The sequence below is a fragment of the Embiotoca jacksoni genome, unplaced genomic scaffold (genome assembly GCF_022577435.1).
Source record: "Embiotoca jacksoni isolate LCO1_2020_lvr unplaced genomic scaffold, fEmbJac1.0.p SCAF_9, whole genome shotgun sequence".
In the NCBI taxonomy this organism is placed as follows: domain Eukaryota; kingdom Metazoa; phylum Chordata; class Actinopteri; family Embiotocidae; genus Embiotoca; species Embiotoca jacksoni.
In genome coordinates, this window is record NW_027185447.1 from 18259926 (window position 1) to 18286820 (window position 26895).

The window sequence follows — 26895 nt, forward strand, 5'->3', positions numbered from 1 at the left end:
AACTCAGCTCTGACAGACTGTTCTTCATCTCCTTGTAGTGTTTTGTTACTACTTAAGACTGTAGCAAACCAGGAATCGGGAGTCATTAAATTCTATTAAAGTGTTGATTTTCAATTAAATCTGATCTTGTTTTTCTTGGCGTACTGAAAATTCCAAATAAACCAGTCAGACAAATCCAAGAGGGATTGCAGCAATTCAGTTGAAATGATCATGTGTATACAGTAACTGCATGTTTCAGACAGGAAGCAGCCCGACAGAAAGTGGAAGACAGACAGAGTGGGGATGTGGACGGCAGGGAGTTGGTCTATCCACTCCTCTCCTACTCTTAGAGGGTGAAGGAGGGGGGTGGGGGGGTAAATATACATTCCTATTTTAGCCAGGAGCCCAAGCAGCACGAGAATGACTTTCATTGGCTGGATTCTAAATATTACATGATTTCCTGACGGCAGCATGCTGTCTCAGGCGCTGTGTAGCCTGGTATTAACCTGTCCGGATAAATCAGACATTTACCCAACTCTATTCCTCTATCCAAGCTACTGTTTACCCTCTTACCTCATTTTCCCTCTGCTTCCCTTTTTTTTTTTTTTAGCTGTGACCCTGCAACTTCACCTGTTTTTCATGCACCATTTCTGCCTCTGGACCGTTTGTTATTGTGCAGCCCACTTTGTGTGCGCACAGTGTGTATATGTGGAGTTACTCTGTGGTCCTCTGCCAAGGCCCCTAACGTCATATGCAGCCTGGCAGGTGACAAATAGTTTTTTAATTGCTTGCACCAGGAAAATCATTAGTCTCTTCCCTTTCCTTGGTGGGACCAGGCAGGACGTGTGTGCAATAATAATAGCCTCAGTCCCGTTTTCCGTCTGCTATTTTTAGAACAGGTATTTTAAGGGGCCGTTTCTCTATATGCCTATTGTGTGTGTGTGTGTGTGTGTGTGTGTGTGTGTGTGTGTGTGTGTGTGTGTGTGTGTGTGTGTGTGTGTGTGTGTGTTTGTGTTTGTGGATGTACACGCGCACAGTGAATGTGGGCAAAATGGTCCAGAGGTGCTTTTCCTTGGTTGTGAGGGAGGAGAACGTGTTTGTCAACCCTGTTCCTGCCTCATGAGAGTTTTTCTCATTGCTGTTGCAATTTCCCAGCCCCTGGGACCGTGCTGTTTGTCTCTGTGTATGTGCCTTTTTGTGTCTGTGAGTGTGTACCTCTGTATCTGGCAGGCTCCGGCGTAGGCCATTGTGCTGTAGTGCATTACTGTTGCAATCCACCGACACAGTGGCCAGCCAGATGAAGCCGTCCAGTTTATGGAGCAACCTGCAAACTCCAGCTGCTTTTGGTTGGGATTGTGCTTAGTGGTGAGATATAGTATTGATTTTCTCTCCTCGGTGCCCTTGCCATCCCTGCGTAGATATGCACCAGTGCTCAGCATCCATTCACTGAGAAAGGGGAGAGGGGGGGGGGGGGGGGGGAAGCAGAGGATGATGTTTATATGACGATACTGACCCCATTTGTTCACATTGAAAAGGGGTGGAACGTGAGGTGGCTAGACGGCAGAGGGGAATTGAGTTTGCGAGGCTCAGATTGCAAGATGAAGCCTGAATTTGATTTCTGTGTTATACAAGCATTTGTTATTATATATCTCAGCGTCTGAGGGTGTTTGTGTCTCTGCATTCTTGTATGGGTCTATTACATGTCTGGGTTTGTGTGGATTTATGAGTCTGAAAAGGCTGTGTGAGTTTTGTGTGTCCTCGTGTTTGTGTTTGCAAGCAATTTGAATCAGTGCGGTTGATCTTTGCCTGCTTTTTTTTGCCCTTGGTTTGAGTCCCAGTGGGGGATATGTTCAGCACTGTTCCAAAGCCATTCAGATCCCTCCCTCCCTACTTCCCTTCCTCCCTCCCTCCCTACCTCCCTCCCTTCCTCCCTTCCTCCCTCCTTTCCTACCTCCCTCCTCTTCTTTAACAACATGGTAAAATCAAATACACGGTCAGTCATCACTGAAACATTTTTGTGGAAAACCCCCCCTAGCCACTAGGCAGCAGCTCAAGCAATGTAAGCGCCTCATTACACAAAAATTTCATAGATAAATGATACAACTTAAAAATCGTATTAAGTATTGCATAAAAATATTAGCGTGTGACCTTTCTGGGAATTTGAAATCTGGTGCTTATAAAATGTTTAAGCAATGAAAACTGAATTGAACCTTCCAGACTGCAAGTGTTAATGATACCTTTAGGTGTGCAGTACATCAAACATCAAAGTAGCAGCAACCACTTGCCAGTCTGAACTTGTCTGACACACATGGTCGCACACACCATTAACCGTGCTAAAGCTTCAACAAAACAAAAAAAACACAGTTGAAAACATTCGTCCCAGTCAGTTTCTTCAGTCTCCTTTTCTCACCTTTCCAGCCCAACATCATTTGAAACAGGATGTGCTTTTTCATGTCTGACAAAATGTATTATTAAGAGGGACTAAAGATGACTGAGAACTTAAATGTATGTACTGGAGTTTACTCGTAGACTGTAAATGAAATTGGACGTGGCTTTTTGCTCTGAAAAATGACACCAAATTGGAAGTGGCGTTAAGTGCAATTACTGAGGGCCACTAGGAGTTGGCTCCAAAAATCCTCCAGCTCAATAGACTCCGATTCAACTTGTCACATGAATTACAAAGTCAATAAATGTTTTCCACAAGTCATAAGAGTGTAATTCGCTTAAGTCACTGCTTATTCGTTTTCTGTCAGTCCATCTGAAGATAGTGCCGTCATAATTCGAAAATAAGCCTAAAAAAAACAGTTTTTGGGGCATGTCTAACTACAAACAGCTTCATCTGGCTTTGTCAACAACTAATGATGACCATTGTGGAAATTTAAGATCCTTGGCACCAAGAAGGATTGCAGATTTATTTAACTGTGTTCAATTTCATAGAAAAAGTATAAAAATGTAATTTTTATATCACACTGTATTTGTCAGTTTTAAGGCTTCCAATGAACAAATTAATATTTTGCAGCTCCTACCAATAATTAATCAAAGTGAAAGAGACTCGCCTATTAAGAGATGATAAAAATCTCTCTCATATCACAGTTGATCATGCAGTGTTGTTTGATGGCCCACACCAGAAGACTCACAAATTTAGGGGGTGACTAGCCAAACAGCTGAAAGTCACTACTCTGTATATGTACGTGTGTGTGTGTGTGTGTGTGTGTGTGTGTGTGTGTGTGTGTGTGTGTGTGTGTGTGTGTGTGTGTGTGTGTGTGTGTGTGTGTAATCAGGCTGTGTTAATCAAGCCAAGCAGCCCGACCCTGGCAGTGCTGAGACTGGGGAGACCCGGTCTCTTTCCAGATTCATCTCTCCAGCTTTGTTTGACTAAGTAGTGCCATGGTGTTGGTGTTGGTGTTGGAGAGGGGCTGGAGTGGTAACAGCAGCAGCAGCGCAGCGTATGCGTGGGTTGCCTGAGCCAGTGGGGCTTGGCACAGAGAGGCAGCATATGTTCATGGCCAACGTCCTTCTTCCTCTCCCATCCTTCTCTCTCTCTCTCTCTCTCTCTCTCTCTCTCTCTCTCTTGCACATCTCCTCTGTTTCTCTCTTTCTCTTGAGCACACTTCTGCTGAACCCCCCTCCCGCCTTCCACTTCTTTTGGCTTTGAGCGCTCTGGTATCACCTGTGGGAGACAGCAATAGTACCGAGATCAAAGGGTATCGGGCATCCCGGTGTCCCCCAAGGATAAGCCACTGTGTCTCACTAATGCCACAACCCTTTCCTCCAGCAGAGACACAGACGTACTCCTCTTTGTCACTTCATCATCTGGCATATGATCAGAGAGTATTTGGTGCAGCAGGTAATAAGTAGTGGCTGTAATGGGACTCTCTCGTTCATTTTAAATGCCAAACCAAGTATTGGTCACTACCATCTTGGCCCATCACTGCCCTGCATAAGCCCTGGCTGTTATCCAAGCATGTCAGAAGCAACCATTTCTGAATACTGACAACTAACTGTAAGATATGGACCTCCACCCTGATGCCCAGGAAAGAGTTAACTGTGTCCCAGATAGCACCAACCAGCTGCTTCATCCTTTCACACCTTCTCTCCTGCTGCCTGCTCTCCTCCTTGCCTCTTGGACCAGTAAATGAACACTCATTTGCAAGTTAGATAAATCCTTTGAATGTATTATTGATGCAAACAAATTAGCCTGTAGGCCCCAGACAATACCTAATGGAGCCTTGGCTTATGGGTGAGGTAGTTTCCAGCGAGGGCACTGTCGGTGTTCTAGGATTGATGCCTGCTCTTCTGCCCCGTAATTATTTCTCCTACAAATTATTCAGCTCTTCTGATACAGTTTGGGGTTTAAAGCAGTGATTCTTATTACTGCGTATATGATTCCAGGCCTCAACCCAGCCACATTCATTAGTTTATTATAGAAAAAAGACACGGGCAATTAGATAACTGGGATAAAGCCACCGAAATGAGGGGATGTGTTATTATTCAAGTTTATGCATGCTGCTCATAATTCACTGGGGTTTATGTTTGTGTTGCTTTTTCAAGGATAGTCTCTTATCTTGTTGTACACAGACACATGCACACATTTTAACAGCCTTGTATAAGCCTGTTCACGTATTTACAGAGACTCAAACTGACTCCCTTTCACAAATAAGCACAGAAACACTGGTAGAGTGTGTGTGTGGGTAACAGACGTAAAGAGGGGACACGTATATACACACACGGAGTAAAAGCGAGTGTGTCAAATTTATGCTAGCTGGCAATAGTATGGAACAGGCAGAGGTTGTAAAAGCAGGGGAAGAAAAACTGAGAGAGGAGATGAGAGAAAGGGAGGACTACCACGCTGTCCTCAGTGATTAGGACCCAGTATTGATCAGAGGAGGTAGGGGGGAGGCGAGCTGAGAGGGGGAGGGAGAGAACGGGCCCCAAGGCTCGGACCCCAACTCTCTGGTGGCCTCTGCTCTGTTCCGCTCCTGCAAGCTGGCCAGGGCCACTGGGAGATTCATCAAAGGCCTTTATCCCTCTATCTGTCTCCTATGCACACACACACAAATAGACATATTAATGCACACACACACACACACACACACACACACGTTCCTCTGGCCTTTGAAAATTGCTCTATTTGATGACATCACTTCCTCTTATTTTCCATTGTTAGACATAGTAAATTAAAGCTGAGACGTTATCACCATGGTACTGAAGAGAGTCGTCCTCTTCTCATACGAAGTCCAATTGTCTTGCACAGTGCTAGTGGTCACCAGCACTTCTCTCTGTCCATGTGCCACTTTTCACATGAAAACTCCATCCACTTAATGATTACAGCCAGACCCTTAAGTTTTAAATCTTGGCCAGCAAAACAGCCTGATTGTTGTTTTTTTGAAAACATCATTCCTCTTGCTCTCCACCTTTCCGCTTACACATCGCAGAACAAGGATGGTGTCGGTAGTCAAGAAGCGCACGTCTCCAGCCCGGCAGCAATCAGTGCAGCGGATCAAATAGACACTCACACACATGGCATCAATCAGCTGGTCATGATGGTGTGTCCATATTCCCCCCCTAACCCCCCCCCACCCCCACCCCACCCCAGTATTCAGTGTGTGCAGAGGAAGTATTCATTACTCTGCGCTCTCTCAGGGCCAGACCTGTGTTAATGTATTTTCTCCTCTTAGTCTCTTTTTCTCTCCCCCTCTGCTCCCTCTGCCTTGCTTTTCAGCTGACTCTGGGCTTTGGCAATCTTATTTGCCTTTCGATCCAGATCAATCTTCGTCTTATCTACAGCTCCTGAATCATAAACATTTCATAGGCCCAACCTTGACACGGACAGACACGGAGCGGTGAGGGCTTTAGTGCGAGGTACCCGCGGCGGCTAGTTGATGCTTTCGGACTTCACTCAGTCCAAAGAAAGCATTGAACTCTTCCGCACAGTACAAACACCCCACCCTGCACAGTTGTCGCACTCTTTCAGCAAGAGACGCCCACTGTGGTGCTTTTGCGTGTGTGTCTGTGCACTCACATGCACACATATATACAGTACATGTCTGGTTTTGTCTGTTGCGTATGTGTGTCATGTATTATTCATAAGAAGAAGCATTCATCTCAGTGAGACACCTTCAACAATTTGGAGACGTGGTGTGCTTAACGGCTTAATGTAGTTGCTGCAATTTGGCTCTCCTCTGGCTGATTAACACTGGCACTCCAGTCCTCACTGTGCTCTGCCTCACAAAGGATTAGGTGTTACAAGAAACATGTCTTCCAAGGGAGTTGATGAATATTTCCCCAAATTTACCTGACGTTTTCTGATTTGAACGTCTTTCTGAATTCCCACTACTATTCAATTTCTGTCTCACTGTTTAGTCTCTATCATATGCAGCTCAGAACAAGCGAACACTAACCATTTTCAAGCCGAAAAAGAATGACCTTGTATTACTGTGTGTAAAAACTACCCCTTCTGTCTCTGTACATTTAAATTGAAGGATAGACTTTCCTTTTTCCAATTATTTTTCGTTTCGACTTCCCTCTTTTTGTCCCCACCTACATTTTCCCAAAACAGCAGGTCAAACTTTCACTGTGTGCGTGCGTGCGTGCGTGCGTGCGTGTGTGTGTGTGTGTGTGTCGGTGCGTATTTGAGTGCTGCCAACAGCGGAGCAGTCAGCAAAGTGCCACCTCAGCACCTGTGCTTTAATGATTAATACCATATTGATGGTCTCAATTAATTTCCTATTACACCACCAGAAGGCTGCGGTCGCTCTGTCTCTGTCACGGCCCTGCACTTGTTTTGGGAAGCCTCTTTGTGGCAGCTGCTGGATGGAGATAGTCCGCCTCTCACTAGCTCACACACACAACTTTTTACAGACAGATGTAGCAAACATGCACATACACAAACACACACACACACACGCTAGTATCTTACGGAAAACACATACACGCACGCTATTATACGCTGCTTTGCTCCTCACATTTCACACACTTGCACCCAGATAAACAAGTATAATATAACTCTGTCTTTTCGTTGAATCGTTTTTAAAGGGGACTTGTTGTGTTTTACTTACAATGTTCGGCAATGATCAAAAATCTCTTTAGAGCCCCGGAGAGTCAGCTGTGCCGCTTTTGTACAGTGCTCTGTAGCAATTTTACAAACCACTACTCTCACCTTGATTGTGTGACTTTGGTAAAGCACAACCCCTCCTGTGTTTTTCATTTGAACCCGGTGTGATACATGGCACTGCATTTTCGACTGTTTCCTAAACCCTGTGCTTTGGTTCTTGCATAATCCCCTCCCCTGCGGTGTTACATGTTTGTAACAGTATAAGCTACTGATTTATTCCCACGATGATCTCGTTCTGAGCTGTGATTTGACAACACATTCCCATGACCTTAACTATCTGTGGACCTGCTCCTTGGATCAACTCGCAGTCAACACTGCCCCTGTAGAGAGGCCGGGGAAATGCTGCTGTTTGCCAATCAGATTGGCCGACCTGAGATTTTTCTCTTTGTCTCTTCATTACCTTTTCATACCACATGCACAACCTTTTATCTCTGACCACTCCATACTTCACCCCATAAAACCCTCTATCTCGTTCTAATATTCACTGTTTATCTCAACCTCATTCTTTCATTCTGTCTCTCTCACACACACAACCGCACACTGTCTTTATTTTTCATTTTTTGTGTGAACCCAATACACAGCATGGGTTGCTAGGAAACCATTTGAGCATTTTTTTTTCCCAAGGGCAGACGTTTGATTACCCATTTGTACGGTGTGTGTGTGTGTGTGTGTGTGTGTGTGTGTGTGTGTGTGTGTGTGTGTGTGTGTGTGTGTGTGTGTGCGTGTGTGTGTCTCCAGAGAGAGGTCTTGCCAAGCTGAAGTCAGGGGCAGCTCCAGTATTCAGCCCCGTAATGATAATGAGCCCCTCGCCATGTTTGACCGAGCACACAGGCTCAGCCGTCTTGTGGCTGTTCCTGTGATGTCATTGCGTGTGCTCTTCCTGATGTGTTATCTACATATATGTGCATGTATGTTCTAAGAATTTGAGTTTGGGTCAGTTTTCTGTTACAACCTCAACAGTTGTTGTTGTTGGTGCTGCAGACCACCGGTGTTATCTATTGTTGTTCATTGAGCTGTCGCAGAGGCAGATAGCGGCCAGGTTGGACTGTCTTGCAGCTGGACGCACATCAGTCCTCCCTGTGACTCCCAGTTTAGAAATGCACCGGCACATCTTCGCTCCCCTGGCTGCTCCTGTGAAGTCCTGATTCGCTCACAGACACGGACAGAGGCACATAAATACTGTGCCTTGTCGACTGGCACGGGGAGAAAGACAACACACACACACACACACACACACAAACAAATCAGACTCCGTTCTGATATGAAAGGAAGCGAGAGCAGAAGAGAGAGTAGGGAGAGATAGCATTAGCTGTGTTTCCTCCTCCAAATGAATTGCACTATTGCCCTGAGAGGAAAAGATGAAAATGAGAGTGCAAGCAACTGGAAAAGACTCAGAGAAAGCCAGAGGTTGAGAGGTTATTGTGAGGCGGAAGCAAAAGAAAAGAAGCATGAAGAGAGAGCACACGGTTAAATCCTCTCTGTGTCTGAGAGGTCTCACTTCCTTTCCCTCCTTTTACTCCCGTGTGACTTGGTGTCACCTGGATGGCCACTAAATATTAGCATCAGTGCCATGGGCTCTGCCAAGGCCATTATGGCAGCCGGATGGGCTCCTGATGGCCCTTTCTCAGCTTACCCCTGGGCATCCTGGCCTCTCACTTGGGACCACCACAACTAATGGGGAGGGTAGTGTGCCTTAGGAGGAATAAGTAGGCTGTAAACTGTGAGTTGAGTTGTGGCAGCTAAAGGGGCTTCAATGCCTCACTGCCCGGCTTACCGCCTGACTTACTGCCTGACTGCTTGGCATCCAGAATGCGCCTACATATTCAGCCTCTGAATACTGGCCTTTTGCACTTTTATTGTAATGCATGCAGACACTTGGCACAGCAACAAACACACTCCACCTTTTACTGTGGTGCACTGCACAAATAAAATATTTCAAAGCAGGGAGGAGCCACACACAAAAATAGGGGAGCACTCTCTTGCATACTCACCCACAGACATGTAAAATTGGAAGATGCACTCACATATCTGCACAATTCCACACACAAGAGCACACGCACATACACACACACACACACACACACACACACACACACACACACACACACACACGCACACACACACACACGCACACACACACGCACGCACACACACACGCACGCACGCACACACACACCGACTTGCATTCCCCCACCCAGAGTGAAGCAGTTCTGCCCCTCTAAGCTGAGTTATTTAAAGCCCCGCTCTCAACTCCATCGGAGTGATTATGTGCTCCTGAATTAAACATCACAGGCCTCAGCCTCTGGCTTCCTCTGAAACACGCTCAAACATGCTGGCCTCTTCCTGTTCCTCAAAAGTTCCAAGTTCTGCCTTTCATATCTTCCAGCCAGTGCACTAGGTAGTGGAGGTAAAGAGGTGGAGTGTGAATCTTCCCTAAATCAGGATCTCCTGCTGTGCCGTGTGCTCGGCCATCCTTCTCGCAGACCTTGGACAGAGGCAGTTGAGGTAATTCACATTAAGAAACTCTGTAAACTGACTCTTATCCCTGGATTGATACCCACCCCAGTCATCATTTTAGCTTGGCACTCGGGCAGAGTTGTAGCTGGTGGATATCTAGGTGCAGTAGAGGGTGAACTGTAGCAGTTAAGTTGAGCATTGACTCCAGACACCCGAGTTGTGGCATCTGTATTCTAAACTGGGAACATTTAAACAAAGAGTTTGTCATCGGCGACCCATAGAGAAGCAGGTTCAGATAGAGGTTTGCCAACCTCAACAGGAGCTTCGGGCTGTTTGCTGCCTTTTTTGGGAGGGTTTGACATGGAGTTTTGTTTACCTCCGTGTGTGTGTGTGTGTGTGTGTGTGTGTGTGTGTGTGTGTGTGTGTGTGTGCGTGTGTGCGTGTGTGTGTTTGCGTTTGTGCTCATGTACTGCATGTGCATGTCTGTGCTTCTGTGTGTTAGCACGAGGCAAGGCACCAGCTAGCCACCCCCACATTCCCAAACACACCCTTTGGCAGTGAGCGATAAAGGTTCCCAAACAAAAGGAAGAAGTCTTGTGACTTGTGGAGGTGAACGTGCAGCACCACAGAGGCAGTTGACCTTGAAATGAGCGCCGGTGTTTGGGGACAGTCGGGGGAGGGCAGTGTTTAAGAGTGCAACCTCAGTGCCAGAGGCCAGGAGGCTGCCTAATGACTGCCACCCCATGCTATCCATCACCATGCCACTGCCAGGGCAACTGCCCCCGCATAGCCAAGTGAGCGGGGCCGTAATCAGCCCTCGTACCTGTTCAGCAGACCACGAGCTCATGACATGAAACACATACTGTACGTACAGCGGTGTTCCATATGCACGTTCAACTGCGCAGACATACGTTAAGACGCACACACCGAATTCTATTATGCATCGCACACACAGATAGCATGAATATGCAGTCGGTGCTCTCAGACTTGCACCTCATTGTGTTCATTCTGCATGCATAGCGATGTACATACACAAACTAACCGACAGAAACCTGCCTCTAGACACTCATTCACACATGCTATTTATAATCTAATGTAGGCAGACTAAAAGACAACGGCACAAACGCAGTCATAAACAAAAATAATAAAACAACACACAGCCTTCCTCTCTGTATTTATGCCTTGATACTGAATGTTTGTGACAAAACAATTGACTGCTCCTGCTTCCTTGATATTTTGCATTGAAATGGATATCCCCGTAGCCCGCTAGTTCAATTCTCCCATGAAGAACTGTCTCATTTCTTTCCTCCTTTTGCTTATTTTCTTCATTCTCTCCTCACAGTGGAAGTGGAAAGTGGGGAGCGGGGGGGGCTTTCCCCATACCTGAGCCCCTGTCTGCTTGGCACTCTCCTGCAGTATGACAGGCTTTGATGCCCCCCACTCCTCAGTGTGGGTTATTTTATCAGAGTGGAACAAGGTTTCCCCCGTTACTCCCTGGCTCATCCACGTTCCATGAAGCATCCCCTCTCAATTAAGATCCTTTCATGTTAATGGTGTTCTTATCGCTCCTGTGCACAAGTTGTGAAAGCGAGGCCTGCTATGGTGGAGTACAATCGTGGAGCAGAGCTGCCTGAATGACAGTATAAGAGCTGTTGCTCTCGTTCTTCTTTCTGTCTCCATCCCTCTGTCCTTCCACGTATCTCTGTCTCAGATTCTGTCTCTTTCCCCGGTCGTTTCCTGTCTCTTAATGAGCTACGGTGGGCTGTTGGAGTAGCGAGAGTTCCAAGAGAGTGGCAGATTTGTGGCAGAGTCGCAGAGACTTAACGAGACAGCGAACACATTACTTGACCACTTAGACCAGATTCTACCAGCGGGTGTGCTTTGTACTCAAGTCTCAGTTAGTTGTATCGTGGCTGCAGCTCAACTTGCACACTCGCTATCACACATTCGGCACAAAGTAGAAGGTCATTGTCTCTGTCTCCACCGACATCTACCTCCGTCTGTGTCTTCAGCGCCATTAGTGGATCTCTCTCTCTCCCCCTCCTTGTCTTTTGGAGTAGAACAGGGTGTTTGACTCCAGGACGAGGTAGGCAGTCACTGAGGGATCGTAGGAGCACTGGCTGCCTCTAAGTGCGTGGGTGCCAGAGAAACCTGTTGCCTGGCTACAACAGCACCTTTATCCTTCGGTTGCGATGGCGATGTCTTGCATATCGCATATGCATGTGTGTGCAAATGTGTGTGTGAGTGTTGGCACACCATTTTTTTTTCCCATCCATGTCTCGTGCATTGGACTGTGAGTGTCTGCATGTGCATGACTGTGTGCTACATATGCATGCATGCCTTTTGTGTGTCGGTGTTTCTTTGTTTGAGATTGGTGAGAGGAGGGGCAGGAAGGCGCTCCACCACCCACTCAGCAGGCCTTCCGCCCCCATGGCTGACTCCCCAAGACTCCGCTAGTAATTAGCTCAACATCTATCCATCTGTTCTGGGGAGGCGCAGTAAACATTAACACAACACAGCAACATCAAAATGCTGGCAAGAGACACGCTATATTTTATGCATACATGATGCATTCAGGCTTTAATACATGTGACCGGTTGGCACACATGCTGACAAGCAAACAACGGCAAGTTCACATGCAAACATAACACATGTGCAGTTCTGTGCTAATGTTTAAGGCTGCTGAGGATGCTTTCAAAGATAATATCATTTGTAGTTTATTTTTTATCAATAAACTTTATGTAAACTGCAGCAAACAATAAAACTCAAATAAAATCAATATTTAATGTGACTATGTTGCCTTTATCAACAATTCCTCTATAGGTACACCTCCATGCAGTTTTAGGCTCTCACTTTCTTCTGTTTCGTGATGTAATTCCAGACTGACTCGATGATGTTGAGCTCATGTGGAGGACTTTTTGTCACTGAATATAGATATTTATTACTGTGGATTTACGTTTGGAGTCTTTGTCTCATCTTGCAGAATGAATTTTTGAATGATCCAACGCCTCTGTGATGGATGCATCTAAAGTGCCTCAAATCTTTGCAACATTCATATGCACACCACAGGTTCCTGCATATAGTCTTCCCTACCACTGAGAAAGTGAGGCTGGAAAGCTGCCCTGAGCTGCATGGGAAATAAGAGAAAAAAAACACCAAAAGACTACATTACACAATTAATCAATAAGTTAATGAGATCTCATTTTCTCTGGAAAAGACTATCCAGGAAAAAAGTTCCCCCACAGCCCTTTTCCCCCTGCTCTTGGAGAACCAACTCCTGATATTACACTGTAGAAAAAAGGAAAGCAGCCAGCAGGAAATTAAATTAAATTACCATCCTGATAGATTTATGTGACGCTTTACATTTTCTTTGTTTTGTTTTCCTCTTAAAGTGGATGCAGGTCTGAGTTGGGAGAGAACTGTTAAATATGTTGTAAAGTAAGAAGAGAGAAAGAAGCAAATCAAGAAGAACGAAAGTTCCAGACGCTTTACGCCTCTGGCTTCCTGCGTAGTTTACAACAGAAAGCAGATTCCTAATAGTAAAGCACGGTGAAATAAGGATTACTTGTGGATGAGCTGTAAGACTGCCACATGGTTTATTCCTGTGTTTAGTGTGTGTGTGTGTGTGTGTGTGTGTGTGTGTGTGTGTGTGTGTGTGTGTGTGTGTGTGTGTGTGTGTGTGTGTGTGTGTGTGTGTGTGTGTGTGCATGCGTATTTGTGTAGCTGTGAGTGAAAAGGTAGGAAACAGCTGGGAGTGTGGGTGTTGGAAGGAGGAGATTGTGCGTAACCACGTGTATGATTGTGTTCAACTAACCCTTGTGTGTCTTGTGAGTATATATGTATCTGTTACACTATGCTAATGAGTCTGTCCTTGCTCAGCCTGTTTTCTTGTGCGTGTGTCTGTCCTCGTTTATGCATGTGCCGTGTGTCTATGCATATTCCCCTCCCGCCTGCACCCATACATCCACATACATTTATGTACGCTCATAACTGAATGAAGCTGTCTACATTCTGTGCTCTCATTCCGAGGAAAGATTGAGGGTATCTCTTGGCTATTGACACAGCTGGTGATGCCATCTGGGTGCATCACACACTGCCTGTGCCATCTCTATCCAAACAGGGCATCAGTTGTCACCTAGTGTCCGCACCAATGACACAGAACAAGGAAAGCAGCGAGATAACTCACGGCGATGTCCAACTCCAGCTTCTGGTTGGAAGTGGTGAGGGAAGGTCATCTGTCTTCCCGAGACTGCTTTACGTTCGGCTGAGCTATGACTGGCCTGACACATCAGAGAGGCTGCCGGTTATTTGTACGTTTGGGATGTTTCCACAGAACGGAAGTAATTGTTTCTGTGTATCTGTGTGCCCCCAACCACACCTCTGTCTGATGTAACGGGAGAAGCGGGGTTGGGGGGTGGGTGGGTGGTTGGCATAGTCCCAGATTAATGGGACACACTGAGAGGGAGCACAGACCTACAGTAGCAGCACCTTGATTTATTTCCCACTTAGTACTGATGAAGCTTCAAACAGCAGTCACACACACATGTTGTCACAGCGTTTTTTTCCCAATCAAAGTCTTCGTCGGTTTGTTCTTGCATGCATCTTGTTTAGCTGTGAATATATGCACACGTGTTTTATTGTGTGGTTTACTTTGTTATGGCCCAGCTCGGTGACCATAACAAATGACGAGGCGCATGGAGAATTAAACTAAAATAATGTGTTTATTAAATCAACAATGAACAAAAGTGTCTACAGAACGGTTCTAATCGAAGCGCTTAACAAAGAAAACATGCTGTCCAGAGAACTAAAGCAATGTAAAAATCAAAAGGGCTGGCACAGCCTGACGTGGTGCCAGAGGAGCAGAAGTCCACAGACCGTTGGAGGTGGTGGCTTTTAAGCAACCAGTGGCCAGCTGCCTCCAGTTGTTCTGATGACTCCACAGCCAATCCAGGAAGCAGTGGTGCTGGAAGACAGAAACGAAGCAAAGACAGCACACAAACCCTAGTAGAGGCCCCGGGGCCGTAACAACTTCTATACAAAATTTAATCTCCCCAGATACAGTATGATACAAATCTTTTCCATGTACTCTAAATGTCCTCATATTTGGCCTTATGAGAGTCTGTTTTAATCAGAGCTGCTTTTATTTGTCTCCTATGTGTGTCAGTGTTGGATTATTGTACTGTATGTGTGTGTTAACACTGTTGGCTTAGTGGCAATCAGATGTTTTTCGTAAATTGGAAGTGATAAGGGCTGAAACAGGAACATTCCTTGAGTGAGAGCTGGGTAATCAAAGCTTTTTCATGATTACAGAAGTGAATTGATGTTATTCACACCTGCACAACATTCCTTTAAAAACGACCTGCTTTTCGTAAACTGTCAATTTAGAGAATTTGCAGAGGTAACCCAGTAACAATTTGCAGGCAGCAAATTATTGAGTTTGACTTGGTAAATACAGGCAGAGTTAATTGAGGGCATCATCACACCATGTGGGAGGACTTGACAAAATGCCATAAGTGTGTTACATGAGCACACATTGTAATTAACACGCATATGCACATGCAAATACACACATAAATGAGCGCATAGACTTGTATACACATCCAATCACACACACATTTGGAGGTACAGAGATGCAGATAGTCACATAATGAGTGAGATTATTGCAGATTTCTGATCCCAGATTTGTTCTGTTGCCTGGCTTGGTTTTTCGGTTATGCATTTTCTCTTCTGTGCCTGGGCTCTGTTGTGTGTGTGAGAGGTTACCATGCAGTGTTCCTAATTCAGCAACATTTACTTCTCACCATCCAGCTGGCTTGTTCCACATAAAAGCCCTGAGATCTGAGCCACAGTATCTTTGTGTCACTACCACTTTTTTACTGTCGTATCCTCAAGAAGCCGTGCTGCACACTCTCTATTATGTCATCTCGTCTAACGTCCCCCCCCCCCACGCTCTCTCTCTCTCTCTCTCTCTCTCTCTCTCTCTCTCTCTCTGTTTTCCCCCACAGAACCCTGATATCGTGCTCGTCCACTATTTGAATGTTCCAGCCATCGAGGATTGTGGGAAACCATGCGGACCGATCCTGTGCTCCATCAATACGGACAAGAAGGAGTGGGCCAAGTGGACCAAGGAGGAGCTGATTGGCCAGCTCAAGCCCATGTGTGAGTGTTGGAATAATCCTGCTCAGAGCTACGCATTCATCAGCTCTTATCTTAGCCTTTAATATGAACTGCAGCTGTCAGTGCTTAAAAGGCCTTAAAGGTGCACAAACATGCCTACATGTGTACATGCATAGAAAGAAAGAAAAACTCTGGTGGGTTGTTGTTTTTTTAATAATTTAATGTCCTGTCCTATCAGCTCATAGCTGGTATATTAACTGCCCTCAGCACCTCCATCAGAGATCATCTTTGGCCAGTTTCCCCAATATGTTATATGAGTTTGTGCTCTTCCTGGAGCCGTCTGCTACTTAGGGGTCAAAGTTCAGCGCATCCTCTAGACCTCTGGCACCACTCTGGCCAGACTAAGAGTGCACCTCCCCTCTGGCCCATGAAGGCAGTCTAAGGCAGAGGAGGGCAGCAAGCTGGTTATTGATTCATGTTAGTGCGTGGGAGCAAGAATGTCTGACTCATCAGAAATCCCCCCTCCACCCTTCGCTGGCTCTCTCTGCCCTCGCTCCCCCCTCAATAGATTGATCCCTGTTGTTATCAGCTTTTGCTAATGCTCTGCAAGTTGCACTCTGTGCTTTTATGAGTCTCCAGAACTGCCCAAAAGATTGAGGCAATGTTTTGGAAAAAGTCTGTTTTTTTGTCTGATGATGATAGTAGCCAAAAGGGTTCCTTGCGGGGCTTTGAAAAGCTTTCACAGACCTGTTAAGATACTTTTAACAACCAGGATGTGATTCGGGTGTGTCTGGCAGCGGTCCGAAGAGCTGTGACTGATATTCTGATGGCCAGTTATTGGTGATGTAGCAAGGTAAAGAAGGAGGTGTCAGCAGCTTTACAAGCGCACACACACACACACGCACATGCTGGCTGCATACTGAGTAGACCGTCCAGGCCATCATCAGCAAGGTCTAGGCTATATTGTTCCCCTCCTCACTGCATTAGTTTTAGGACATTTTAAGATAAAGCCTTACCTCAGGACAGCCGCTGAGCATCGACGGCCTACTGTATTCATTACAGCTGTGGCTTAATGTAAGAATCAAGCACCATTTGCAGTAATGCGTAAAGTCATTAACTTTGGGAATTGTTGGGACAAAGAGGGTGAGTGTGAGATGCCTTCTAGCTGCCAGGCTACATGAGGGGGCTACATAAAGAGCAAAAAAAAAAAAAAAAAAAAAAAAATCCCCTTTCCTGTTTTCTGTCTTTGCTTTCTGTCTTTCTTCTCTCTGTCCCTCTCTCCTTCTCCTGGAGCATCCAGCTTGTCAACATGAGCTCAATGATGGAGCAACATTGCCATCTAGTGGTCCTGAAAGATAGCAAGCCTCATCCCAACGTAGGGAGCAAAGACTTGCAATGAAGTCACGGTGTATTAACCATGCATTACTTAATCTTAAATTATGCATTAGCTCTTAACATATAGCACATTTTTTACCAGACTGACCTATATTTTAGAAATTGCAATGTGAATCTGTTAGAAGATCTGTTTTTGCATTGAATATGGGTGCAGTGCAATTGATATATATTTTTTTTTATATCGCAGAACTTTATACATTTCTCAGAGGCAGTATAGATAAAATAGGACAAGTTTCCCTTCTCTCTTTAAAATAACTGTGCACAGTTGTAGTTTAACTTTTGAATCAAAAATGTTCAGTACCTTATGTTTTATATAAGGTCATGTATGGCTCTATTTTCAAAGTTTTTTTTCTCATATAACGATGCTGATTCTCATTTCATGGGCAAATTTTTGTCCAACACAACCTTAGTTTAATGTCAAATAGTTATTTTCCCAGAACAGTGTCAACTTTCGCAACATAATTGCCCTTTTTCGTCTTGCGCTTCCCTTTTGTTATTCTCTTCACGATATTTCACTGCGCAAACCATTTGACACCTCTCATCATACAAAAAAACAACAAAGGAAAAATGTGGATTTCATGGATCAGTTGAGCTTATTCTGTCTGTGTGCGACAAAAACACACACACATTCGTGCTCTCAGTCACAAAAAAAAAACTTTCACATGCACTGATGCTCACACACAGTAGTTCAAATATAAGCCCTGTGAAACACGGCCTTGTCTGACCTCATCCTCCTTAACGCCCTGCGGTGTTTGATGAGAAAGAGAAGAAGCAAGGGGGTAAGAGAGTGGCATCACTACTCAGTCACGCTACGGTTCCACAGACAAGGCAGCCAGCTTGGTTCACTCTTTTGGTCTAATGCAATAAACACGCAGTGCTCCGCAGCTATGCCCCTAGCCTGCTGACAGATAGCGCTTGAGCAGATTTAACAAACACTCAGACAGACAGAAGGCTCGTCTCCGGGCTAGATAGATAGGGCGGGAGAAGTACAGACCAAGTCAAAGCAGACAGGGCTGGCCAACATGTAAACTATTGTACTCCACTGTCCCTCATGCTGCCCAATGGTGTAGCGTCAACAAGGTGGGATATGCCCTGCAGATCAGCTGTGTTTGTCATTAGGACTGCGTGATGCTGCTCATGACAGGATGCAATCATAAGGCTGATCACATGACGAGGTTGCCGTTTGGTGCCTCGGCTGTTGCTGCCACTGGGATTAAACCCAGTGGCGCTGCTCCTGTCATGTCTGCTTTGGAATATAACCCTCAGTGAGAAGAGCAGACAGGCAGACACGGTGGTAACTGTATGTCAACAACCCAGAGCCTCTAGGGGTGACACCCGTCTAGATGAGGAGGGTTGCGGCAATCTGGCATGAGGGATCAGGGCAGAGGGGAGACAAGATTGTTTGGACAAATAGGCATGGCACTGCATGGTGGATGTAAGTTGTTGCATTAGGGCTCTCACTCTTGCTCTGTCACTCTCTCTGAGTCATATCAGCTGAACAGACACTCTTCCGTCCTGCAGCCCCCCCCCCCCCCCCCCCACTGTCTTTGTCACGGAAGGGAATTCATGACAGCATTTCTAATATAGACCTATTATCACTTTGTTAGTAATATTAGCATCATCTCATTTGTTCTGTTTGCATTACAAACTGCCGGGAGGTTAATGGTGACTCAGCCCACACTGTTTAATGGAATCTCCAGAGAGACACAATTATTTTTGCAGTAATTAGAATGACATTACATGAAACTTTCCTGTCACATTTGGTGTTCAATCTTCTTCTTTTTTTCTTGCAGCTCACTCACTGTTTATTAATGGCTGAATAAATCGAACTTTATAATACATCAAACTGAATCCTGTTTATGTTTCTATAACCTGCCACAGCACGTTGTCTGTGGAGCGTGTGATCTCAGCTTGATCACAGCCTCTGCTGACATCTGCTGGTGACCAGCCTGTAATCTGACAAAACAACACTATGCTTTCAAGTCAGATCCTTATCACAGTCATCCAATGATGTTACCCGGCTTTTTCACTTCAATTTAACTAGCTGTCTTTAATTTGCATTACTCTCACCCTCGCACGCTGTTTCCATGTCCTTTTATCTCAAGTGCAAACAGACATGCACTAAGCAAATTCTCGCTGTTTTTCTTACATGCTCTAAATCTCTCTTTATATCTCTCTCTCTTGCATATTTAACTAAAGGAGGTGCTGAAGTGTAGGGAACTTGAATTAAAGCTGGTTTGATGTTGTTTGATAGTCTAAATATGCTTCACTTCTGAAATATTACCTTTTTTCCCGGTTGAGAGCCCGAGTGCTGCAGCACTCAATGGTGTCTCCCACCACCTTACAGCCACTGAAACCACTATCTGTCTCATCTGAAGTGGTAGCTGCTTGACAAGTGGAGCGATGAAAAGTATTAGGAGTTGCTAGCGAGGTGTGATTGAGGCAGGGAGTGGAGCTTTTGCCGGAGAAAGCCTCTCTTCTTCCCCTCGGTGCAGCAGCAGATCCAGCAGCAGCAGTAGTCAGGTGATGTTCCTCCCCAGAGGCATTTTCCTGCCAGAACAGAGTCATAGGTCGGGGTGAGGGCGGAGAGAGTGGAAGATTGAGCTCACTGTCACCTTCATCAGCAGTCAAAGAGGCAATGTCACGGAGTAGCAACAAACACTAGCACGTGGAAGGGAAAGAGGCACAACAGAGACGAGCATTCCGATACAGAAAGCTTGACATTGTGAGGAAAGGGATACCAGAGAAAAGCAAATCTTTATTAGCACCTTAGTATTGAAGATTTATTTTACTAATGAAGGAAACAAGTCACACAGAAAGAGGAGAGGTTTAGAGTTATTTCAGTGTGAAGAGGAGACATGATAGACAGTGTGGTGATCGATCGTTATCAGAACAAGTATGAAACCAAAGGTGAGACCACTTAAATAATGGAATTACAACACCATTATACCCCTTGGCCAGTCAGTGGATTGTTTGTTTCCCTTCAGGGAAAATCTAAAATATGAATTTCTCTGCATTACCATGGTGACTTTTGAGAGAGATGTCCAGTGAGCAGCAAGAGGATTTTCTGGCAGGGAGACAGGGAGGGCAGTGGGTGGGGCGGGGGGTTGGCGTGGCTGGTGGTCTGTTGGGCTGGCTGACATCTCTGTCTCCTCCTCTCTCCCGGCAGTTCATGGCATCAAGTGGACTTGCAGCAATGGGAACAGCAGCTCTGGCTTCTCAGTGGAGCAGCTAGTGCAACAGATTCTGGACAGCCACCAAACTAAGCCACCTCCCCGGACTCACAACTGCCTCTGCACGGGCACCCTGGGTAAGGGCTAGTGGAGGGGGAGGAGTCTATTATAAAGAGAGAGAACAGGAAACATTCACTGAGAAGCAAAAAGGCCATAAAGATGCAATTTTAGTTTATGGTACATCAGAGAGGGTTGTTGAGGTCTTTTATTGGTAGGTGATTTGTAGTGACATCTAGCGTCAGGGTTATTGGCTCATTATGTTTTGTTTACTGATATCTGTGTCAGGGTTATATCTCAAACAGCCCAGCTGTTCTCAAATTTTATGCCAATCAATCAGATTTTTTTTCAGCTGTATTATTTCACAAAACTTTTCTTCAGGAAAAGAATGTACAGAGCAAACATTTACTGATATGTAGACAATGTACTCTGAATAACCCCCAATTGTATTTGTATATCTTAAGGTAACAAGCCATGCAAAACTTCTCATACACTTCACTGACTGTATATTTAAGAGAAGCCTAGTTTTTTTCACCACGAAGAGAAAATAATCCGTCACAAACTTATAAATACAAAAACAAACCAGTAATCCATCTTTGTCTGTGTTATTGAACAGTAGTGTTTCCCAACTTTTATGGAAATCAATAGAATATATTTGTCTCTTCTTTTTTCCCCCCTTTCCTCGCCCAACCAAATCTCCAATTTCTTTTGCTTTTTTTTTGCCCCCCTATAGGTGCAGGGAGCAGCGTACACCACAAATGCAACAGCGCCAAACACCGCATCATCTCCCCGAAAGTGGACCCCCGCTCAGGCGGCTACAGCAGCGCCCACTCCGAGGTGCAGAACAACGATGTGTCGGAGGGGAAGACCGAGCACAGCGCCCACGGCGGAGGCAAGAGCTCCGGGGGGGGCGGAGGAGGGGGCAGCACCAGGGAGAAACGCAACGGCAAAGTCCACAAGCCTGTCCTGCTGCACCAGAACAGCACAGAGGTGTCGTCCACCAACCAGGTCGAGGTCCCCGACACCACGCAGAACTCCCCCGTCTCCATCAGCAGCGGCCTCAACAGCGACCCGGACATGGCTGACAGCCCGGTGGTGACGGGGATGAGCCACGTGGCGTCCGTCATGTCTGGTCTGTCCCAGAGTGTCTTTATGTCTGAGGTCACTGGAGACCCCGTCTACAGCATGTCTCCTACCGGGGGTCCCAACACTCACCTGATGGGTGGAGATACCACTTCGCAGGGCTTGGTGCTGTCTGTGACCTCCGATCGTCACAAATTTGCCTTCCCGAGCGGAGGAGTAGGGGAACCTGGGACTACCACGGCAGGAGACAGTCTGACCATGTTGTCTGCGGCCGGGGTGTCTGAAGAACTGGTGCTCTCCAGCAGTCTGGACTCTGGAGCCCTCAAGATCCCAGAGACCAATATGAACTTTGACCCCGACTGCTTCCTGAACAACCCCAAACAGGGCCAGACCTACGGAGGCAGTGCAATGAAGACAGAGGGAAACTCCTCCTCAACTTCCTCTTCCTCTGGCGGCAGCAGTAACAGCAACGGCAGTCTGCAGCGCTCCCCCACCATGTCGGACAACGGCTACACCTTCAACTCAGCTCTCGTAAAGAACATCAAGACGGAAGACACATCCTTTGAGCAGCAGCTGGCCAAGGAGAGCGGCTACCAGGTGGGGCCAGTAGTGAACTGTGGCAGCGGGGTGTCTGTGTCATCTGGTGCTGGTTCAGGTCAGGGTAGCCTCAGTCTGACCGCTGCAGGCACCCTTCTTCCTTCTGGCGGGGGTCTGAGTCCCAGCACTACCTTGGAGCAGATGGATTTCAGTGCCATTGATGCCAAGCAAGACTATACTTCCAACGCGACCACAGTGAGCTACGGTCAGGCCATTTCCAGTCCTCACATGCAACACCAGAGCCGTTCCCCCAACTTCTTCCTCCAGGACGCATCTCAGAACAGCCAGACTCAGCAGGGGAGGCCCAGCATGGGCCAGAAAACACATCTGATGGAGCACAACTCCCATGATTCTGGAGCGTATATGGGGCTACAGGTGGTGAAAACGGACTCCCCCGGCAGCAATGGCCACCTTCATCACCACCATCAGGCCCATCAGACCCAGCACAGGGCCAACTGCAATGGAGGCTCACCCGCAGAGGGGCCCGGCCACGCTGGCTCTCTCCAGCTGCTCCAGTACCAGGGGACCTTTCCTGGGCTGGGCACTGAGCACGAGGAGGTGGTTGGTCTAGAGCAACCAGGCAGTGTGAATTCAGCTCAGGCTGGAGCTACGGAGAATGGAGCTGAGGGTCTACTGAAGCCAGGAGATCACATCCAGGCCTGTGGGGCAGGAAACGGAGAGGGAGGGGGAGCAGAGCACTATCTGCAGCAGGGCTCGGATAGTGGCGGAGGAGGGACAGGAGGTACAGGTGAAGGCGTAGCAATTCATAACGGAAACAACAACAGTGATGGCAACAACCGCACCCAGCAGCAACAGCAGCTACAGCCTCTCCTCCAAGGCACGAGCATGGTGCAGGGACTCTACAACGCTGTCGGGGGCCACCAGGGCCTGGGTGGAGCAGCCAGTAACGGAGGAGCCGCAGGGACGGGCATGGAGATCAGTCTGGACCACTTTGACATCTCTTTTGGAAACCAGTTCTCTGACCTCATCAATGACTTCATCTCAGTGGATGGCAGTGGAACCACCATGTCAGCTGGAGGGGCCCTATATGCTCACCAGCTCGTCACATCTCACAGCTCTGATAATCAGAATGCAGCTGGTGGGGCCCCCCAGCAGGGCCAGGAAGATGGAGGGGCCAGGGGCTCTGGCTACAGCCCATCAGAGCTCTGCCTTCAATCCTGCTGCAGCCCCCAGTCTCTCAGTGGAGGGGCCGGAGCAGGAGGGACCACAGGAGAGCCGGGCTCATTGTCCTATATGAATGTAGCAGAGGTGGTGTCGGCAGCTGTCGCTCAGGGGGCTCTGGGGATGCTTCAGGCCACCGGCCGGCTCTTCATGGTCACCGACTACTCCCCGGAGTGGTCCTACCCTGAGGTGAGTTATATGGCTCTGTGTTTTTTTGTTGTTTGTTGTTTATGTACCAGTCTAATTAGCAAATGATATCCATTCAACAGATTTGTCAACTGCATTTTAAATATACAATTTGTTAAAATGGTGAAGTGTAGCCCACAAACAAAGGCAAATGATAAAATAAAAATGAAACATAATAAATAAATACAAACAAAAGGTAAATTAGACTGTCTTTGTAAAAATTGTAGAATCTCAGGATTATTTAATGAATATTTAATGAACTTCTCTTTCCACAAAGTTTAGATAAAGTGCAAATTGAGGTGGCAGCCAGCCTTACTAATTATAAACCAATCTGCCTGCTCTGTAAATTATGAATCAAAACTTTGCATTAACTATAAGAATAATGAGGTTTATTCAAACATGATTCATGTATAAATTGTTCATTTTCAAAAAAAAATTGTTTTAGTTTCTTGCTTGAAGTCCTAACACAGCGAAAATGATCATTATTGTAATATTTTACATACCCAAAGAAAAGTTACCACACAGAGGAAATGTCGATTTAAGATAAAATAAATAAATAAATAACATGTTTCTAAGCTTCTCTGATGTAAGAGCATTAAAAAAACGGGTTACTCAGTCTTTGGCTTTCATTAATGATGAAACATCATCACCAAACATCATCAAACATCACCCCTGTAAGCTTTGCTTATGAACAACTGCTGCTCTGGTCAGCTTGAATTATGTCATTTGTACCCTTGACTTATTTTCCACAGGGTTAGAGGCGGACATGTCCCCGCTCACTTTTCAAAATCCTATTTTTGTCCCTTTCACATTTGCAGTTTCAGTTTGATTTACTCGCTGAATTCTCACGAAGGTCAGAAAAGTGCTGATAAAATCATCCTGGTTGCTATTCGCTATTAATGTGTGCTCACAGCAAAAAGCTTCATAAGCTGGAGACACTACTGAGGGTTGAAAAACATACTGCGAGACTGATGTATGTCTATATCGATAGCTACTATATGTATTGCAGTTGTAAACATGGCTTTATTAGAATTACACAAAATGTAGAAGTACTTAATGTGTTTTTTTTCATCATGATTCAAGTGGAATTCATATAGAACTTTACTGAAGAGAAAAATACATTTTAAACTTTTCAAAATCAAAAGCAGTGAATGAGCACAGGACGTCCATGTCAAATAATTGTTAGTTATTAAATAGGTAGTAATTTATTTAATAAGAATTAAGGGAGTGGAGAAGTTCTCTCTATTTTTGCTATGATTCACCAGATGCAGACTGTTGGTTTAATCTTGCCACTGGTCATTTCAGTCGACATTCACCTCCTCTTCCACTACCTGTTTTAAAAAGAACCGTCTCAACAGGAAACAACAACAACAATAGCCTTTGAGCAGCAACCCACGGGCTTAAAATGGCGAGTTTTGATAAAGACTTTGGATAAGGCAGGCATGCTTGGTTCTTTTTGGTGTTTATAATGGGAAGAGCATCTTTAGCTACATTATTCCCAGGGCTCCCCATTCAGCACCAAACTGGTACGCTAATGCTTTAGAAGGATTTTGAATTTGAAGAATACACGACTAGTCATAGGAAGCTAAATGTAAGTGTGGCTTTCAGTGAATTGGTCTGGAAAAATGCATCTATCGTCAGCTAAATGTTTGAAATGTAAATGTAACATACAAAAACAAGAAAAGTTTGACAAGCAGACAAACATTATGTCAATTAAATATTTGTAGATGTCCTGTTGGGTACCAATCCCCACCACCTTCTCCCACTCCCTGGCTATATACTTCACAGTGTTGTCAGTATTACAATTATATTGTCAGCAGTAATGCCCTCCTTGCACCTCTGGAGGGTGGTACAATATTAAATGCAGTGTTGGTTGAGTGTTTTAGAAGAACGGCTGAAGGGACATGAAGGTAGTTATCCACATGATGGCAGCAGAGATCAGTACAAAGAAGCTGCTTTCTTCACCCGGTGTAATTTTTATCTTTTCACTCTAGAGGGCAGGGTAACAAGATTTTGTCAGGAACACTTGAACCTGACTCGGCAGATGTGTTATACGTTTTTTGCATCTGTCCTGGTTTTTCAGGGTGGAGTAAAGGTGCTGATCACCGGGCCCTGGCAAGAGGCCGGTTCAAACTACAGCTGCCTGTTTGACCAGATCTCAGTCCCAGCTTCTCTCATCCAGCCCGGGGTGCTGCGCTGCTACTGCCCAGGTAAGACAGGACAAAGATTACATACAGTCACAAAAAGAGATCTTAAAGGGGAGGTTTCACTTTCACAAGATTCATGAGCCATCAGAGTAGCTGCTTGCGTATTGCTTTTTACTTGTTTTGGAGCAGTCTCAGCTTCTTGGCTAAGTTATTAGCAAAGATACATTTTTCATATTTTTTTGTTATTTTGGGTGAAGGTGGTGTGGGCTTTTGTATTTATTAGTAAAAAGGATATTCTTGAATTGATCATATTTCACATTTATTCGTTTGAAGTAATAGAGTCAGGGTTCCCACGGGTCAGGGAATGTCAGAGAAAAAACTCTTTTCCAGACAGGGAAAGTCAGGGAATTTGATCATTGTTTGGGACAAGTCATGGACTATCAGGGAATTTTGCTTGTTTAAATTTTAATTGCCATTTGTCAAAATATAATATTTTCCATGTAGCCTTTTTTTTTTGCACACATTATTTAACATGTTTTCATTGTTGCGTGAGAGGTTTTATCCCCTTTCCATTCGTCAACAAGTGGCAGGCACTTCAGGAAAGATGTGCCTTTTCTTGTACCTGTTAAGAAAACAAACAAGCTGGGAAAATGTAAATTTCAAGAGCTTTGGCTACAAAATGATGAATTCAAAGACTGGGGGACATAAAATAGACGGTAAAAAAAAGCCAAATGTGAAGTTTGTAAAACCACTATAAATCTATCAAATATCAGAGAGCCCTTACCAGCAACGCCAGCAGTAAGAAACCAGCATGCTAAAAGATGTTTGCACAAGTAAATGCAATAATGTAGCTTAAGCCCTAAATGTTGTTGTTGTTGTTGTTTACACCAAGTGAAGAAATGCATCAGAAATAGACCTGATTATTACTGATGATGAGTAAATCTGACCGTGTAATATTGCTGTTCATGCCCAGATCTCTCATGATCCTCTCCCTCCGCAGCTCATGACACAGGTCTGGTGACGCTACAGGTGGCTGTCAGTAACCAGATCATCTCCAACTCGGTGGTGTTTGAGTACAAGGCCCGCGCTCTTCCTTCACTGCCATCATCTCAGCACGACTGGCTCTCTCTAGATGGTATGTCTCCTCTCGGTTCTGGATTTGCTCTGGTTCTGTTGCGATGACTCTCTGTCGTCTGAGATTTTCTCGCTATGCGCTCCTCTCCCACTTCTAATTCTTCTATCTGGCTCTCCAAATCTGCTGTGGCTTTGTTAATTTTGATTAATGATGTTCTGGAGCATTATGCAATGCAAATCATCTCGCTTGCGTTACTTTAATCCACTTTTTCACGACCTACACATTCATTTGCTTTGGCTTAGTAGTGCCAAGCAAGTATGTAAGACTTTAAAT

The 26895-nt window shown here is 45.5% G+C and overlaps 1 protein-coding gene across 10 annotated transcripts in view; it reads left to right on the forward strand.

Moving 5' to 3' along the window:
* The window catches only part of camta1a (calmodulin binding transcription activator 1a), a 283560-nt gene that overhangs the window by 231772 nt on the left and 24893 nt on the right, over positions 1-26895 (forward strand). For 8 of the 10 annotated variants that reach the window (XM_069141527.1, XM_069141517.1, XM_069141518.1 and 5 more), the window contains 5 exons: positions 15556-15709; positions 20232-20372; positions 21026-23343; positions 25424-25550; positions 26488-26622. In XM_069141527.1, coding sequence (XP_068997628.1) covers positions 15556-15709; positions 20232-20372; positions 21026-23343; positions 25424-25550; positions 26488-26622 — 2875 coding nt within the window. The remainder of the gene's footprint in view (positions 1-15555; positions 15710-20231; positions 20373-21025; positions 23344-25423; positions 25551-26487; positions 26623-26895) is intronic. The other 2 variants (XM_069141523.1, XM_069141528.1) reach the window with 1 other exon arrangement.